The sequence below is a fragment of the Cotesia glomerata genome, linkage group LG7, assembly GCF_020080835.1.
Source record: "Cotesia glomerata isolate CgM1 linkage group LG7, MPM_Cglom_v2.3, whole genome shotgun sequence".
In the NCBI taxonomy this organism is placed as follows: domain Eukaryota; kingdom Metazoa; phylum Arthropoda; class Insecta; order Hymenoptera; family Braconidae; genus Cotesia; species Cotesia glomerata.
This window is the reverse complement of record NC_058164.1, coordinates 16,199,791-16,216,489: the sequence shown is the minus strand read 5'-3', so window position 1 is coordinate 16,216,489 and position 16,699 is coordinate 16,199,791. Positions and strand designations below refer to the sequence as shown.

The window sequence follows — 16,699 nt, the reverse complement described above, 5'->3', positions numbered from 1 at the left end:
AAAACATGTGCCGATGAGCACAAAGCTTTCTAATTCCTCACAAAAGTGAATCCAACTTGTTTGAGTTTTGTCGCACTTTTAATCCAAAGAATTCCAACGGCGCTTTATCATTTCCAACTATTTATCGAGTTAGAGAACTCATTTTAAGCCTGGTTATGTCTTATTAGTATTGTTGTTAATAATGCCTGCGGAAATTTGTCCGAAATTATCAAAACTGAAGCTTAAAATTTTTCTATTTTCCTGATATACGTCTCTTATTACTCACCTAACGATGCTACTGCGAGAACTCGAGTTAAGTAAGATGATCTGTATTCAATATAAAATTTGCATGGCAAGGCCATTCGATTGAGTTGAAGTCCATCACTAAAAATATTAAGATTGCGAGTGTCATAGTTAACCCTTCGTCACTCGCGTCTTTTTTAGTTTCTCGCTCGCACTATAGTGAGTCTCTATAGGTTGAGTAGTTGTTAGGCGGCGATCTGCTCATGACGCGAGTGACGAAGGGTTAAGGGATTAACAAAACATATTCTTAAATCTAAAATAGATAACTGATACATGAATGTATGGGACAGTAATATGAAGGAAGATATTTTTAATTCTAAATAGTATGTATTAATAAAAAAGTCATCAAATATTATAATGTCTAGGATTATCTTTTATTACACAGCACCTAAACCAATACAAAATGGTCGTACACCTTTTACTGCATATCAATTATTAAAACATAATTAAATATATCTATATTTATACACCATACAAAGTAACATCATTTGGAAAATCAATTATGTATACGAATATAAATTAGGCATATACGTTTACACTTATGTATATGGCACGTCAGTCTGTTCAGTATTATTAATTGAAAAATGTTGTTTGTATAATATTTTTAAATACTTCACTACGTTGAGATATACCTATAAATATATCTTTAAAATCTATCATATTTTTGGTATACTTATGATTAATATTATAAGGAACACTACCGTATCATTTCCATGTATTTTTGTTTATGTTTACTCAACATTTCTGTAACAGTCACTAACTGCTTAATAGTAGGCTGTAACAGAAAAAATGAAAAGTATGTAAGTATAGTTTTTTTTCTCAATTCATACTATTACAAATAAGTCAATAATGGTAATAAGTGAAATTAAAAATATCTAAATTGAAGTGATAAACTTTAAAATCAGTACAGTTACATCACTAATATAATCGAAGATAATGAACAAATCCTTATATCTAGTAATAAGTAAGATTTTTTTATCGAAATGCCGACACGGATAGAAAAGATATCTTAATTCAAGTGAAAAAACTCTCTTTATCGCTTTTCTCTTGAATCAAAAATAAAATACGCACTTGATTAGAGAAAAATAATTTTTACATTGAGAATTGAAAATATTTGACTTAAAACAAAAAAATTATTGAAGTGAAAATAGTTAATTTCTTAAACCAAGAAAAAAATTTCTAGTAACAACTAATTTCAATTTCAACTGAAGAATGCCTTATTGGACTGAAAATTATATAATTTTATTAACAGCCAATCCCCTCTTTTTCTCGCGTCGCACTCACTGTAAGAAACAGTACTATCCTTATTGCACTCATGATTATAAAGCTATTGCAGATATATGTTTTTCTTTTAAACAAATGAGAATTTCAAAAAAAAAACGCCCTGCTACGAAATAGATAATTAAAAAATCTATTACGTAGCAGAGCGTTTATTTCTAAATTCTTCTTTGTCTAGAAGAGAAGTATAAAGCTGCAATCGTAGGGACCGGCTGTTAAGTTAAGAATAACTTGCTTGAGACAAGAAATTTTAGGCCTGAAATACATTGAAAAAAGAGAAATTAGGAAAACGGTTGATCCTAAAGGCCATCCCTGCAATTTCGCTAAAATTCCATACCTAAGCGCTTAAAATTGTACTTATGACGTTTTTGAGCTCTCCCAGCTCAAAAATTTAATCTAAATGTCATTTTGAGCTCTCCGAGCTCAAAAATCTGGTAGAAGTTTAATAAAACATCATTTCTTAAATTTTCAAACCGCAATAACTTTTGAATGAATAAACCGATTTTCACGTGGTTGGTGGCATTCGACGCAGTTTTTTAGGCCTTATAAAGAATTTTTAGGTTTGAATTGATCGAACTAGAAATTTCGGGAGTAATTCCGAAAAAACATTTTTTTTGGTTTTTTTTCGACAACGATAACTCACGAATGAATCAACCGATTTCAACCGGGCTAGCGGCACACACACACACACACACACACATCCTGCGGCAGAGGAGAAACTGCTACCAGGCGCGTCTCCCCGTAGCGGATGGGAGAACGCTCGTTGTCCTTGGATGACACTAGGTCTCTTAGTTGATGAGGTACAGAGGGTAGGAGCCAAATAAAATACGCTCCCGTGAACAAAACTCCCCTATAATGGGTTGGTCACACTAACTGACCTAGCAAGACGATCGTTCCCTGCTGTGACCCACTGGGAGTGACCGGAACCTCGTGTCATAGTTTCCGACGATGCAGGCCACGGCTGATGTGAGCTTGCTCTGCCGAGGTGTAAGTTGCAGCAGTGGATCAGGAGCCAGCCACTTCGGGCCTTGATCAGGAAGTACGCAGTGAGTGTTAGAGATCGGAATCTTCACCGCTCCGAGCGAGTCTAGTCCGTCCGTGTATACCGGGACTGACTAAGTGTCGGCTAGGCCTCAGGGAACTGGGGTAGGAGTACTATCTCCGAGGGTACACCCGTTCCTAGTTATGACAACCCGCTCCACTCCGTACGATGCGCTGGTAAATCAAAAAAGTATGAGTAATTTACAGGAAACAAATAAGAGTGGAAACGGGCTTCATGCCTAACAAGCAGCGATTGACGCAAGCGCTGAAATGAAGCGGTCGCAAGCGCTCGAACGCCTTGAAAAGCTGATCAGTGAGTTGAATGATTTCATCCAATCAAAGGTCAACATTCACAAGGAGATAAAGTCCAAGACGACTGGTGTAACTAACGCCCTTCAAAGGTTTGAAGAGCTGGATGAGGAGTGGCGCTCATCATTGCAGCGCATTTCTCATGCTACACCGGAGAAAGCCTGTCAGGCTGTCGTCGTGACTGACGAAGCAATGGACACCGGAGCCGAAGGTGACGGTAAATCAGTCGCTGAAGACAGACGTGAAACTTTCGGCAACCCTGGTAAGAGAAAAGAAAGAACCTCTCCAGACCCAACATTCAGCCAAGCAACAAAGAAGAAGGAGCTGAAAAAAAGCCCTCTGCAAAGAGCAGCACTGCAAAGCGACGAACAGATGAAAGCGTCAGCTTGGCAACGAGTTCAGTCTAAAAAAGAACAGAAAAGGCAAAGGAAAGAGCAGCTCCCAAAGCAACCGTCGAAAGAGCCCCGGCCGGAACCTAAGCGGAAGAAACTGCGAAAGTGGATCAGGCCTGACGCTCTGGATCATCCGTCCGGTCGAGAAGGAGAAGTACGCCGAAATATTGCGTCGTATAAAGCAGGCCGTCCCTGACGAACAGGTCCACACAACCGTGGAAAAGATCCACAAAACCAAAACCGGGGATATGCTGATTACGCTCTCAAAGAAGAGTATTGACAAAGGCTAAGCCTTGCAAAAGACCATCACGGATATTCTTCAAAAAGAGGCCGAAGTAATCTGCAGAGGACCGCAGGAGACCATCGAGATCCAAGACATTGATGATGACACGACGAAGGAGGACATTCATACTGCCCTGAAAACGGAAATCTAAGAAACTTGCAAAATACCACTAGAGGCTATCAAGATCCGTAAGGCCTACAGAGGTACGCAAACGGCTACTACCAGCAGCTGCAGCACAACAGCTACTGGAAAGAAATGGCAAAATAAGGATTGGCTGGGTCAACTGCCGAATGAGAGCAACAAAGAGACCGATACAATGCTTCAAATGCTGGCACTTTGGATCACAGTGCGAAAGTGAAATCGACCGATCTAAGCACTGCATAAGGTATGGAAGAGAAGGACACAAGATTGCTGATTGCAAAAATTCAGCCAAATGTGTATTATACGCTGACGATCAAGGTGCGCAGGACGCTGCCCACCATGCTGGCACATACAGATGCCCGGTTTTCAAAGAGGCACTCGAGAAAATGACAAATAAACGAGCATGAAGATACTACAGCTCAACCTCAATCATTGTGAGGCTGCGCATGATTTGCTCATACAAACCGTGCGCGAACTAGAGCCAGACTGAGTACTGATATCAGAACCATATAAACATCTGAGTACCTAACCCTGGGAATCGGACAGTACCAACAACGCTGTCATTTAGTCCTGTGACAAATTACCATTCCAGAAGGCAGTCAACAACAGAGAAGCCGGATTTGTAGCAGCATGGGTAGACGGAATTCGTTTCTACAGCTGCTATGCCCCGCCGAGTCATTCTTTGGTACAATTCATCGATTTTCTTGATCGTCTAACCATAGATACAAGGCAACACTTTCCCGTAGCAATAGCAGGTGACTTCAATTTCTGGGCAGTAGACTGGGGCAGCAAGTTCACCAATGCACGAGGAAAGGCTTTACTTGAAGCGATGGCCACACTAGATGTTGTCCTCCTTAACATTGGTGAGACACCAACATATTCAAAAGAAGAGGCAAGCTCTATAGTGGATCTTACGTTCATCATCAGCAGTCTTACGAGAGGAAGCTATTCTTGGGTAGTTATGAACACCTACACTGCCAGCGAGCACTACGCCGTCCTTTGGGAAGTATCAACTGGCCAGAACCCTCGAATAGCAACCAGGCAAACTAACGTAGTTGGATGGAAAGTGAAAGCTTTTGACCCAGCTACTTTGATAGTAGTCTTAGATAGCGAACCAACTAACACAGGGGTGCTGAAGAGAAAGCAAAAGAGCTAATGAAGAGTGACCCGGGCCTGCGACGCTTGTATGCCCCGGAAACGTGGCATGAATCATCGATCTTCGGTACACTGGTGGAACGATAACATCAGCGCTCTTCGTAAAGAGTGTTTTAAGAGAAGAAGAATATCTCAGCGTGGCTACCGTCGACCTAACTCTGCAGAACTGGTGGCAGAGTACAAGAAGGCTCGTCGAGAATTGAATAGAGCCATCAAGGATAGCAAAAGACGCTGTTGGAAGGAACTCGTCGAAGAGGTAGAGAAAGATCTGTGAGGCAGACCGTACAAAGTGGTCATGACCCACCTGAAATGTCAACCAATGCCGTCACCTACATGTCCACAACTACTAGAGAAAATCTTCTGTACGTTGTCTCCTCAGCAACGTGAGTTGATCTGTTCGTCACTGCAGCCTGACCCTGAAGACATCCCACCTGTCACAGAGGAAGAATTTATGGAGGCATGCAATCGTGTAGGGAATAATAAGGCGACGGGATTGGATGGAATTCCAAACATGGCTTTAAAAACATCTATTAAAGCAGCGCCGGCTTTATTCACAGATACCTACAATGCGTGTCTCAAGGAAGGAGTCTTTCCTGAAAGGTGGAAGCGGCAAAGACTTGTACTGCTCCCGAAAGGAAAGAAGCCACCTGACGAACCATCATCTTACCGTCCACTTTGCATATTAGACACGGCGGGTAAGATATTAGAGCGGATAATTCACCAAAGAATAGAAGCAGTAGTTGACCCACTCCTGGTAGACAACCAATTTGGCTTCCGAAAAGGACGGTCAACCCTGGATGCAATCAACTTGGTCATCAACACAGCTAAGGATGCGATTGCTGAAAAGAGATGGAATCGCGGCACAAAAAAGTATTGTTTAGTGGCTGCGTTAGACATCAAAAATGCTTTCAACTCTGCTAACTGGGACTGCGTAATGCGCGCCCTCGAAGAGAAACGAGTTCCAGGGTATTTGCGTAGAATGGTAGCAAGCTACTTCACAGAGTCCTCAAATATGACACAAAAAGTGGTCCTATGGAGTATAATATTACTGGTGGTGTACCACAGGGCTCAGTTCTATCCTGTTACGTGAATGTGGAACGCTTCACGTAATAATGACCGTAACTCCTATTCTTTCCTGCTTCACAGCATTATTTATATTAGTAAAAATGCTTGCCATAAGATGGACGGTGTGGCTTAATGTATATAGAATAAGCAAAAGGAAATTTAGTATAGACCGGATAGCTCAAATGGTAGAGTAGCCGACATGTTTTCGGAAGGTTCTGGGTTCGAAGCCCAGTCCGAGCTATCTGATCATTTTTTCTTGCAAATTCTATAAACTCACATTAAGGTGATCCTCTCCACATTCTTTTCTCAATCCTTTCCTACCAATATCCTGTTACGTGAATGTGGAACGCTTCACGTAATAATTACCGTAACTCCTATTCTTTCCCGCTTAACAGCATTATTTATATTTGTAGGTCCTCTGCTATGGAACATCCTGTATGATGGTCTCCTGAAAATAGCATTGCCAGCAGAAGTGAAACTGGTAGCATATGCAGATGATGTTGTCATGGTGATTGTCGCGAAGCATCTCGAAGAGATAAATCTGGCCTTCGACATTACATTTAAACGGATTAACTTATGGATGGATACGGTGAACTTGCAATTAGCTAAGTATAAAACCGAAGCAGTGCTCATTACCAGCAGGAAAGCGATGGAAACCATCAAGTTACAAGTTGGAGAACATGAGATCACATCACAACCGTACATTCGGTACCTGGGAGTGATGCTTGATGCTCGACTCAATTTCAAGCAAAAAGTCGAACATGTGACTGCCAAAGCATCTGTAGTTAGAGCGAGCCTAGCACGACTGATGCCTAACGTTGGTGGACCAAAGCAGAGCAGAAGACTACTGCTGTCATCAGTAGTAACATCCGTGCTCACATATGGCATATCCATTTGGGCTCACGCATTAGAGACGCAAGAATCATGAAGAAAAGCGGGTCCAATTTATAGACAGAGCGCCCTGAGAGTTGCCAGTGCCTTCCGCACAATATCAGAAGAAGCAGTGTGCGTCATTACCGGAACCCTACCTCTTAGAGTACTAGCAGAGGAAAGACGGGCCCTTTACCAACGAAAAAGGTCAACTGCACTGAGCCCTGAGAAACTTAGAATTGAAGAACGGCAGAACAGCATAGGCCGATGGCAACTACAATGGGATGCCGCAGAGAAGGGTAGGTGGATGCACCGCCTCATACTTCGGATCGACATTTGGCTTAACCGGAATCACGGCGAGGTCAATTACTATCTTACACAGATGTTGTCGGAACACGGGTGTTGTCGAAAGTATCTACACCACTTTAAGCACGATGATTCTTCGGAGTGCCCGTCCTGCCCAGGAGTTGCTGAAGATGCGGAGCACGTCTTTTTTGTATGTCCTCGTTTCGATTCACAGCGTGAAGAGTTGGAGAGGATCCTCAACCAGAGAATGCAACCAGATTCACTAGTGGAAGCAATGTTGTCATCAGAAGCTGCCTGGAACGCTACCAACACGTTTGCAACAGAAGTCCTCAAAGACTTGTGTTCCACCGAAAGAAGAAGAGCAAATATCAGAAGATAGAAGGAAGGAAGTTAACACCTAAGCCACCAGAAGGAAGAGCAGTAGCTAGTTCCTCCCCTCACGAAGTAATGCCTGACGGCGGTTTGCATGAGGGATTAGAGGAAAGAAGAAAAGGGGTTTAGTATTTAGTGAGTAGGGGCGTTAGCGTCGAGTTTTAGTATGATGCTGCGTCGAGTCGTCACATATCCAGGCGAAACAGCTATGCCTAGAATCCGTAAAAAGGATCCCCCCCCTAAAACACACACACACCTATACATACGTACAGACATACAGACACTATCGCGGGAATAGTCAGGGAAGCTTCCTAGGACCTCGAAACGTCGAGATTCGATGAAAGCTCGATTTTCGTAAAACGGGGTGAAAACAATAACTACCCGATTTTTGAAAATCTTCGATTTTCTTATTGGGAAGTTAAAAAGCAATTTATTAAAAAAAAAACTCGTCACTTTTTTTTGGTTGGGTAAAAAAATTTGAAAAAATTCTGAAAATTGTTTTTAATAGGGTAGAGAAAGAAACAAAAATTTCAGGAAAATCGAAAAGGGTCGGGGTCAAAAGTGTTCGATTTGGCATGGAGTGCCCCATACATATATAAATTTTGAAAATTAATTCAACTTTTTAGCCGGTTAAGGGGGATGGCCACTGTAAAATTAAAAAAAAAAAAAATTTTTTTTTTTTTATTAAATCCAAGTTTATAGATTCAAAAATATGTATTTAGAGTTTGATATCAAAATTCCGAATATTTTTCGAATTATAGTCATTTTTGTGACAGCGCGTCAAATGACTTTACACGCGCGGCACTCCGACGAAAACGCGTTTTTCTCGAAACTACTTTTTTAACTGATGAGAACTGTAATTTGCATAAATATGAACCGATTTGCAACTTTTTTTTCCCCGTATTCGTCTATTCCGTAGCTATAGTTGCACGTAGAGGATTTTGGAAATTTTGATTTTTAAGATTTTTTAGGGCTGTTTTAATCCAAAAAAATGAGGAAAAAAAACAAAAAAATTTTTAATATGTCGCCATTTCTTTTTAAATCAAAATTTTCAAAATCCCCTACGTGCAGCGATAACCACACGCATGCAGATTACAGCGCTCTTTCGTTTTTTTATTTTAGATCATCCGTTTTTGAGTTAGAGATCACATCATGGAGGGGGAAATTTTTTTGGTGTCCCACAAAAATACTGATAACTTTGTAACAACATGATATTTTTGGATAATAATCTGCAAAACAAAAAAAAAACCGATCCCCAAATTCCTTTATTATCCCAGTCAAAAAAATTCCCGAAAATCACCTATTTTTTTGATCCTCACAGTGACCATCCCCCTTAAAAAACTAGCTTATTAGCATAGCTAATTTAAGTTAACCGGTTGATAAATTAGCTAATTAGCTTAGCTAATTTAAGATAATCAGCTAATCTGATTGTTAGCTAATTAGTCAACCTGGTTAACTTTTTTAACCGGTTTAAATGTATAGCCCTAAATATAAAGCCCTACTACTTAGAAATAGTACCAAATGTTATTATTATACTTCACCCCAATGAGATCAATGTCTTTCGGAAACTTTTTTGATAGATAAATTTAGGATGAAATGCTTTAAACGCTGTGTAATTTATTTATTTACCTGAGTTTTTGAAAGTAGTTGAAGTTCACGCAAATGAGAAACACATATATGATGCAACGTAGCCAGATCTCTAGCAGTATCAGGAATGTTTTTACTTCGAAATTCAATGCTCTCTGATTCTGGCTTTTCGGTCACACTCTGAAAAAAAAAAATTAATTTTTTCATAGTGATTAAAATCTAATGTTATTCGAATTTTTAAAGAGCAATTATTTTATTTTTTTTTTTTTTTTCATTGATACTTACGGACAATTGGTCAAGAAAAACGACCATTCTTTCTTTGTTTTTCAAGATAAAAGGATTAACGACTTCCATGTATGGTTCTTTTCCTCCAAATTCAACCAAGTTAGCCAAATTTTGCAAACATTTAGCCACCATTACTAGGGATCTATATACAATATTCAAACATGAAATAAAAATAAAATATTGTGTGGTTTTATGAAACCACGATGAAAGTGAAACTTTTTTTGGATTTTTGACATTAAACTAAGAATTTTCGGAAAATTAATCAATTTAGGATATTAAAATCGCGTTTTTTATCCTAGCTTGATAATTGGTAAATGAAGGGACAGCCCAGGGCATGTTACCGCGATTGTGTTTATAGTTATTAACGGATCTTAATAAAATTTAGTAAACATGTTTCTCATACGATTATTTCAAACGAGTTCAAAGATGAGGTAACTCGGTCAACAAGTTTAGAAATAATAGCTATTTGAATTTTTCTGAAGATAGTAAAAATTGCATTTTCTGTCTTTTTATTTCTAAAGAACAATTAATTGAAACAAGATTGCTTCTTTCTTAAAAATTTATCTTAATGCTGATAAAATTGTCTTTAATTTGATCTATAAAACATTTACCGAATGATGATTTTATTACGATTAAGAATTTCATTTATTGCCAGTTTTTGGTAGACGGGTTATATTAGTCCGTGTAATAGAACTCACGGTAGTTTGATTAAAAATTAATTGTGATTTTTCACTGATAATTTGACAATTTATTGTTTGATATAATTTTTTTAATTATTAATTATATCAAAATCTACCTTTCTGTTGCTTTTTTACTTGTACATCTTCTCGGTTCTTACAAGGCTGATCTCCTTCTTTCTCCTAGCTTTCACGCTTTACTTGCTCTTCTTCATGTTGGACCTCAGCAAGTCCTACTCGACACTTCCTTTCTTTTTAATTTGCGGCTGTGGATCGACTTGTAGTTTCTGTACTGCATTCGCCCTATTCCTCACCTCTTCCTAGGCTCTTGGAATAGTGGCATGGGGAAACCACAGAGAAAACCCATGCCAGCACAGTTCGGCTACCGGAGCGACCCTCGGCGGTTGTTATTGAAAGTATTCTAAAAACCGTCGGAGCTCGAACCCTCGCCTCACGACATTATGTATGAGCGGACTAGAGTCTTAGCCCGCTCGGACGTCATGCCGCTTATCGAAATCTACCTTCCAATTCAATTATTATATCAATAACTTTATTTTCGCCATGAGTCTCGCAGTTTATAAATATAACTAATATTTTATAGTAACGAAAATAAGCCCTGATTAAACAAAAGGATTAAAGAGTATTTAAAGCCAATGCTTTCAATACTTCAAATCTTTTCAAATATTACCTCTTATGAAAATTCAGTACATGAAGAATCATTTTTAATTCTTTTGTTTTTTAGGGAGTAAATAACGTCTTACATTCAATTTTTTTAATGTATCTAGTGACAATCGCATCGACTTGGCCGTTCAGAACCTCTCTTTTTTACTCGTCCTTGTCCGTAAGAACTGTGTATGAGAGTCAAATAAAGAGAGAGAATATGGTCAAATATAGAGAGAGGTAAAATATAAAGGGGTCAAGTAGAGAGAGATTTCATTAGAGAAGTAAAATATAGAGAGCTGTAATGCGACATGCGATAGATGGACGAAAAAATTTGAGGAGATTGATAAAAAGTTTCACTTTAATAATATACGTATAATAGTTAACTACATTTAGATTGATTACTTAAAAAAAAACGAATATATATGATTATTAATTAACAAGATTTATGTAATAATTATCAATAGATAAAAATGAATAAAATACCTTGCAGCTGCTGGTGGAGGTGACTCAGATAATAAATTAAATGATCTAGGATTCAGAATAGCTGGGCACAGTAAACGTAAAAATATAAATCCACTGACAACTCTTGTTCTAACAAGTCTTTCGTGAGGCCATTTAGCTACGACTGCTCTTTGTAAACTACCGCAAATATATCTCAATGTTTTAGGACATGCATCTGGACTTGTAAATATACTTAAAGTTACTTCATCTAAAACCTGAAATGTTCATTGATGTTCAAAATATATATGTTATAGTTCAAAAATAATGGGATGCTCACATGTATAAATACATATAAGTGTATTATAGCAATTTTTAAGGGAAATTTTAATCCAAGAAGTTATAATTGGGTGTTTAGAATGGTAAAAGTAATATTTACTTGTAACAAAAATTCAGCATTACTGCAAGCGTCTTCTGGCGAATCCATTTTATTGGGATTTAATTCACAGCTTTGTTTACTTTCGATTAATTTAATAATAGTATCACGTAACGCAGCTTTTAAAAACGATGTACAAATTGATTTCATATAAAGATCCATCAATGTTGTCGTTAAGCTTGCCGCTCGAAATAAAGTTGGAGTTTCATCTTCCTTATCAACCTATAAAAGTATTTATGAATGAAAAATTGCATGAAATTTTCAAAAAAATGAAATATTTTTATAACATAATGAAGGTGTAACTAAAAGATTAAACGCAATGATAAAAACTTGATTCTGTAATATCTTTTTCCTAAGAACAAAATTTTTCGATTTAAAAAAACAAAATTATTCCTTGCGTTTATCCTATCAGTTCTGCGCCTTCATATCTTATTGTAATAAAATTAATACTTCTACTTGATTTAATGAACGCAGTAAATCTGCTTCTTTACGTTCGTATCTAAATATTTTAAGAAGACTACTGGCCAACGGTACTCTGTCTGAATGACAAACGTCAGCTAAAGCTCGAACAACATGTAATTCTGGATCTAATAATAATTGTTGCAGTGGGCTATACTCTTCAGGAGGCATAGCCAAGTCATGGCGATATCTGTGAAAAAAAAATACAAATATTTACTTATTTTTTTTTTGTGATTATTAAGTTAAGGAACATGAATTATATACAAAAAATCATATTAAATCGTCACCGTATGCGTAAACGTAATGCTCCCCATTCTCCGATTGGAGTAATACCAGAAAGAGGATACCATTCTTCCATTTCTTCTCCATTCAATAGATTTGATAATTCTATAGATACCTCTGCAACTTCCGTATCTTTACTTCGTTTTCCTTTGTTATACAAAGTCAATGAGAATGTAATTACATCAGGTGGAACATCTCTGTTGAGTCAAAATTAGTGTTAGATAAGATTTTCGTAAATAAAAATACTAATATTCATACACAAGTTCGATTTATAGATGTTAACAAGTTGAAAGTATAACTAGGATAATATATGTATATATTAAAAAGCTTCAAAAAATATTTTCAACTTTCCATTAAAAAAGTTTTGAAAAATAGAGAAGTTATTGCATTGGACAGGTGAGTGTATGAGCGTTGACTTTGAAAAACTAACGTTTTTCAATAATATTTTGGTAAAAAAGTTTTAAACGACTATGATGGACTATTCTAAAACCTAATCAACTCATACTCCCCTCCCTCCCCACCTCCAGCAACGTAGAATGCCGCAAAGTGCTCAAAATTATTTAATATGATTGAGAGTTATTCTAATTTAGTAATGAAAAAAAAAATTTTTTCTTTATAATTTCCAAATCACTATTTGTATCGATTTTTGAGTTTTCTTCGCGTTTTATGATTGACAAACTACGTCGAGTGCCGCAAATTATGTCATGCTAAGTTGATTCATTCGAAAAATATGGCTGCTCAAGTATGGAATAAATTTGTGCCTTTTCAATGTTTTATATGCTTTTCAGAAATAATTAATTTATTATAATAAGTTTTCGAAATAGTTATAAATAGATTCGAATTTCGCGATAAACGTCATTGGCTTCTTTATTTTATTTTATACATACGAATGTGTATATATGTCAAAAATAAATTTATATAATTAAGGTAGTTGTCGAGATTAAGGCATAGCGTCAGAAAATTCTAAATTTTTCTATACTTATTAAGGACATGATGATACTATTATATGTAGTATATGTAAACTTTGAGTTATCAAAGTTAATAAAAGTGTTGAAAGTATTGTTTCTCAAAAAAAGGTATACTTCAAGCCCGGAATATATCTTTAAAGTTATTCTTCTACAGTTGGAATTAAAAAAAAAATATCTGAACTTAAAACAACTTATATAAGACGTAGTATACGTACGTGAAGACCAACTTTTTTCAATGATTACCTACAGCTACCGTGCATCAACCTTCTCGCGATTGTGGTGTTAAAGACACCTTTTGGTCTTCTGCTGTTAATAAGGAAGTTTAGTTACGGTGGGTGGAAGTGTGTTAAAATAATTGTAATTTTTAATTTCCCGCTAAAAAATTGAAAATTTTCGAAAATCGGGAATTATTGGTTGTACCCCGTTTTGCAAAAATCGAGTTTTCATCAGATCTCGACGTTTTGAGGTCTTAGGAAGCTTCCTTGGCTACCCCCTCGATGTTGTGTGTGTGTGTGTGTGTGTGTGTGTGTGTGTGTGTGTGTGTGTGTGTGTGTGCGCGCGCGCGTGTTTTGTAGGGGGAATCCTTTACGGATTCTAGGCATAGCTGTTTGGCCTGGATATGTGGCGACTCGACGCAGCGTCATACTAACTCGACACTAACGCCCCTACCCACTAAACCCTAAACCCCTTTTCCTTCTTTCCTCTAATCCCTCATGGAAACCGCCGTCAGGCATTACTTCGTGAAGGGAGGATCTAGCTACTGCTCTTCCTTCTGGTGGCTGAGGTGTTAACTATCTTCCTTCTGTCTTCTGCTATTTGCTCTTTTTCTTTCGGTGGAACGCAAGTCTTTAAGGACTTCTGTTGCAAACGTGTTGGTAGCGTTCCAGGCAGCTTCTGATGACAACATTGCTTCTACTAGTGAATCTGGTTGCATTCTCTGGTTCAGGATCCTCTCCAGTTCTTCACGCTGTGGATCGAAACGAGGACATACAAAGAAGACGTGCTCCGCGTCTTCAGCAGCTCCTGGGCAGGACGGGCACTCCGAAGAGTCATCGTGCTTAAAGCGGTGTAGATACTCTCGAAAACACCCATGTCCCGACAACATCTGCGTAAGATAGTAATTGACCTCACCGTGATTCCGGTTAAGCCAAATGTCGACCCGAGGTATGAGACGGTGCGTCCACCTACCCTTCTCTGCAGCATCCCATTGTAGTTGCCATCGGCCTATGCTCTTATGCCGTTCTTCAATTCTAAGTTCTTCCGGGCTCAGTGCAGTTGACCTTTTTCGTTGGTAAAGGGCCCGTCTTTCCTCTGCTAGAACTCTAAGAGGTAGGGTTCCAGCAATGACGCACACTGCTTCTTGTGATAGAGTGCGGAAGGCACTAGCTACTCGTAGGGCACTCTGTCGGTATATTGGTCCAGCTTTTCTCCATGATTCTTGGGTTTCCAGTGCATCAGCCCAAATGGATATTCCGTAAGTGAGCACTGATGTGACTACTGATGACAATAGTAGCCTCCTGCTCTGCATTGGGCCTCCGATGTTAGGCATCAGCCGTGCGAGACTAGCCCTCACTACTGACGCTTTGGCACTGACATGTTCCACCTGCTGTTTGAAGTTGAGTCGTGCATCCAGCATCACTCCCAGATAACGGATAAATGGTTGTGATGTGATTTCTCGGTCACCGACATTAATCTTAATTGTTTCAACTTCTTTTCGGCTGGTAATAAGCACTGCTTCGGTCTTCTGCTTGGCCAGTTGTAGGTTCACTGTATCCATCCACTGGTTGATCTTCTCAAAAGTGATGTCAAACAGATGTTGAATCTCGTCGAGGTGTTTGGCGACGATCACTGCGGCAACATCATCCGCATACGCTACCAGTTTGACACATCTTGGAAGCTTCAGTCTCAGGAGCCCGTCATACATGATATTCCACAGAAGTGGACCAAGAACAGAGCCCTGTGGCACACCACCGGTTATATCATACTCTTTTGGACCATTCTTTGTATCGTATTTCAGCACTCTATCTGTAAAATAGCTAATCACTAGTCTGCGAAGATATGTTGGCACGTTCTTCTCGTCGAGAGCTTGCATGATGCAGTCCCAATTAGCGGAATTGAAAGCATTTTTGATGTCCAGGGCAGCCACCAGGCAGTACTTCTTCGTTCCACCCTTCCATCTAGTTCCTGCGATAGCCTCTTTGGCCGTATTAACAACCAGGTTGATCGCGTCCAGGGTTGATTGTCCTTTCCGGAATCCATACTGGTTGTCTGCCAAGAGTGGGTCGACTACTGCATCTATTCGCTGATGGATGATACGCTCAAATATCTTACCCGCCGTATCTAGCATGCAGAGTGGTCGGTAAGATGACGGTTCTTCTGGCGGTTTCTTTCCTTTAGGTAAAAGTACTAACCGTTGCTGTTTCCACTTACGAGGAAAAGTTCCTTCCTTGAGGCATGCGTTGTAAGCGTCTAGAAATAATGTTGGTGCTGCCTTTATGATGGTTTTCAAGGCTATATTAGGGATTCCGTCCAATCCCGGCGCTTTATTATTTCCTACCCGATTACAGGCCTCCAACAATTCTTCTTCAGTGACAGGTGGAATGTCGTCCAGTTCATCTTGCGTTGACTGATAATTGAGACTGTGTTGCTGTGGAAACAGCGCAGTGACGATTTTCTGAAGGAGTTGGGGACACGTAGGTGACGGCATTTGTTGTTTCTTCAGGTGCGTCATGACCACCTTATACGGCCGACCCCACACGTCTTTGTCGACCTCGTATATGAGCTCTTTCCAGCATCTTCTTTTGCTCTCTTTTATGGCCTTATTAAGTTCACGACGAGCTTTTTTGTACTCTGCGATCAGCACTGCAGAGTAAGGTCGTTGATAGCCACGCTGTGATATTCTTCTCTTTCGATGACACTCTTTACGGAGGTTGCTGATATGATCATTCCACCAGTGTACCGCAGGTCTTGAATTCATAACACGTTTGCGAGGCATACTGGCATCACAAGCTTGTGTTACTCGCATCATCAGAGCTTTAGTATGTTCTTCTGCATATCCAGTCTCTATCGGATCACTATCGAGGGCTGTTAGCAATACTTCTGGGTCAAGAGATTTCACCTTCCAACCGACGGTGTTAAATTGCTTGATAGGCCCCCGGAGGTTCTGGTCGTTTTACGTTTCCCAGAGTATCGCATGATGGTCACTGGCAGTGTAGATGTCCAGTACCTTCCAGTTAGTGTTACCTTTAGCAAGGCTGGTACTGACAAAAGTGACGTCTACAATCGAGCTTGCGTCACCTTTGGTGTAGGTCGGCGTGTCACCACTGTTGAGCAAGACTACATCTAGTGTAGAAAGAGCTTCTAGCAGCTCTCTTCCTCGTGCATTAGTCTGCTTACTGCCCCAGTCCACT

General features: G+C 39.2%; 1 protein-coding gene across 1 annotated transcript in view; it reads right to left on the bottom strand.

Moving 5' to 3' along the window:
- Positions 1-632: 632 nt before the first annotated feature.
- The window catches only part of LOC123268383 (ras GTPase-activating protein 1), a 59,580-nt gene continuing 43,513 nt past the window's right edge, over positions 633-16,699 (bottom strand). The window contains exons 6-13 of the mRNA XM_044733396.1: positions 12,327-12,518; positions 12,031-12,229; positions 11,584-11,802; positions 11,190-11,422; positions 9,367-9,508; positions 9,124-9,261; positions 984-1,057; positions 633-914 (exon numbers count right to left, since the gene is read on the bottom strand). Of these exons, the coding sequence (XP_044589331.1) occupies positions 899-914; positions 984-1,057; positions 9,124-9,261; positions 9,367-9,508; positions 11,190-11,422; positions 11,584-11,802; positions 12,031-12,229; positions 12,327-12,518 (1,213 nt within the window). The 3' untranslated portion in view covers positions 633-898. The remainder of the gene's footprint in view (positions 915-983; positions 1,058-9,123; positions 9,262-9,366; positions 9,509-11,189; positions 11,423-11,583; positions 11,803-12,030; positions 12,230-12,326; positions 12,519-16,699) is intronic.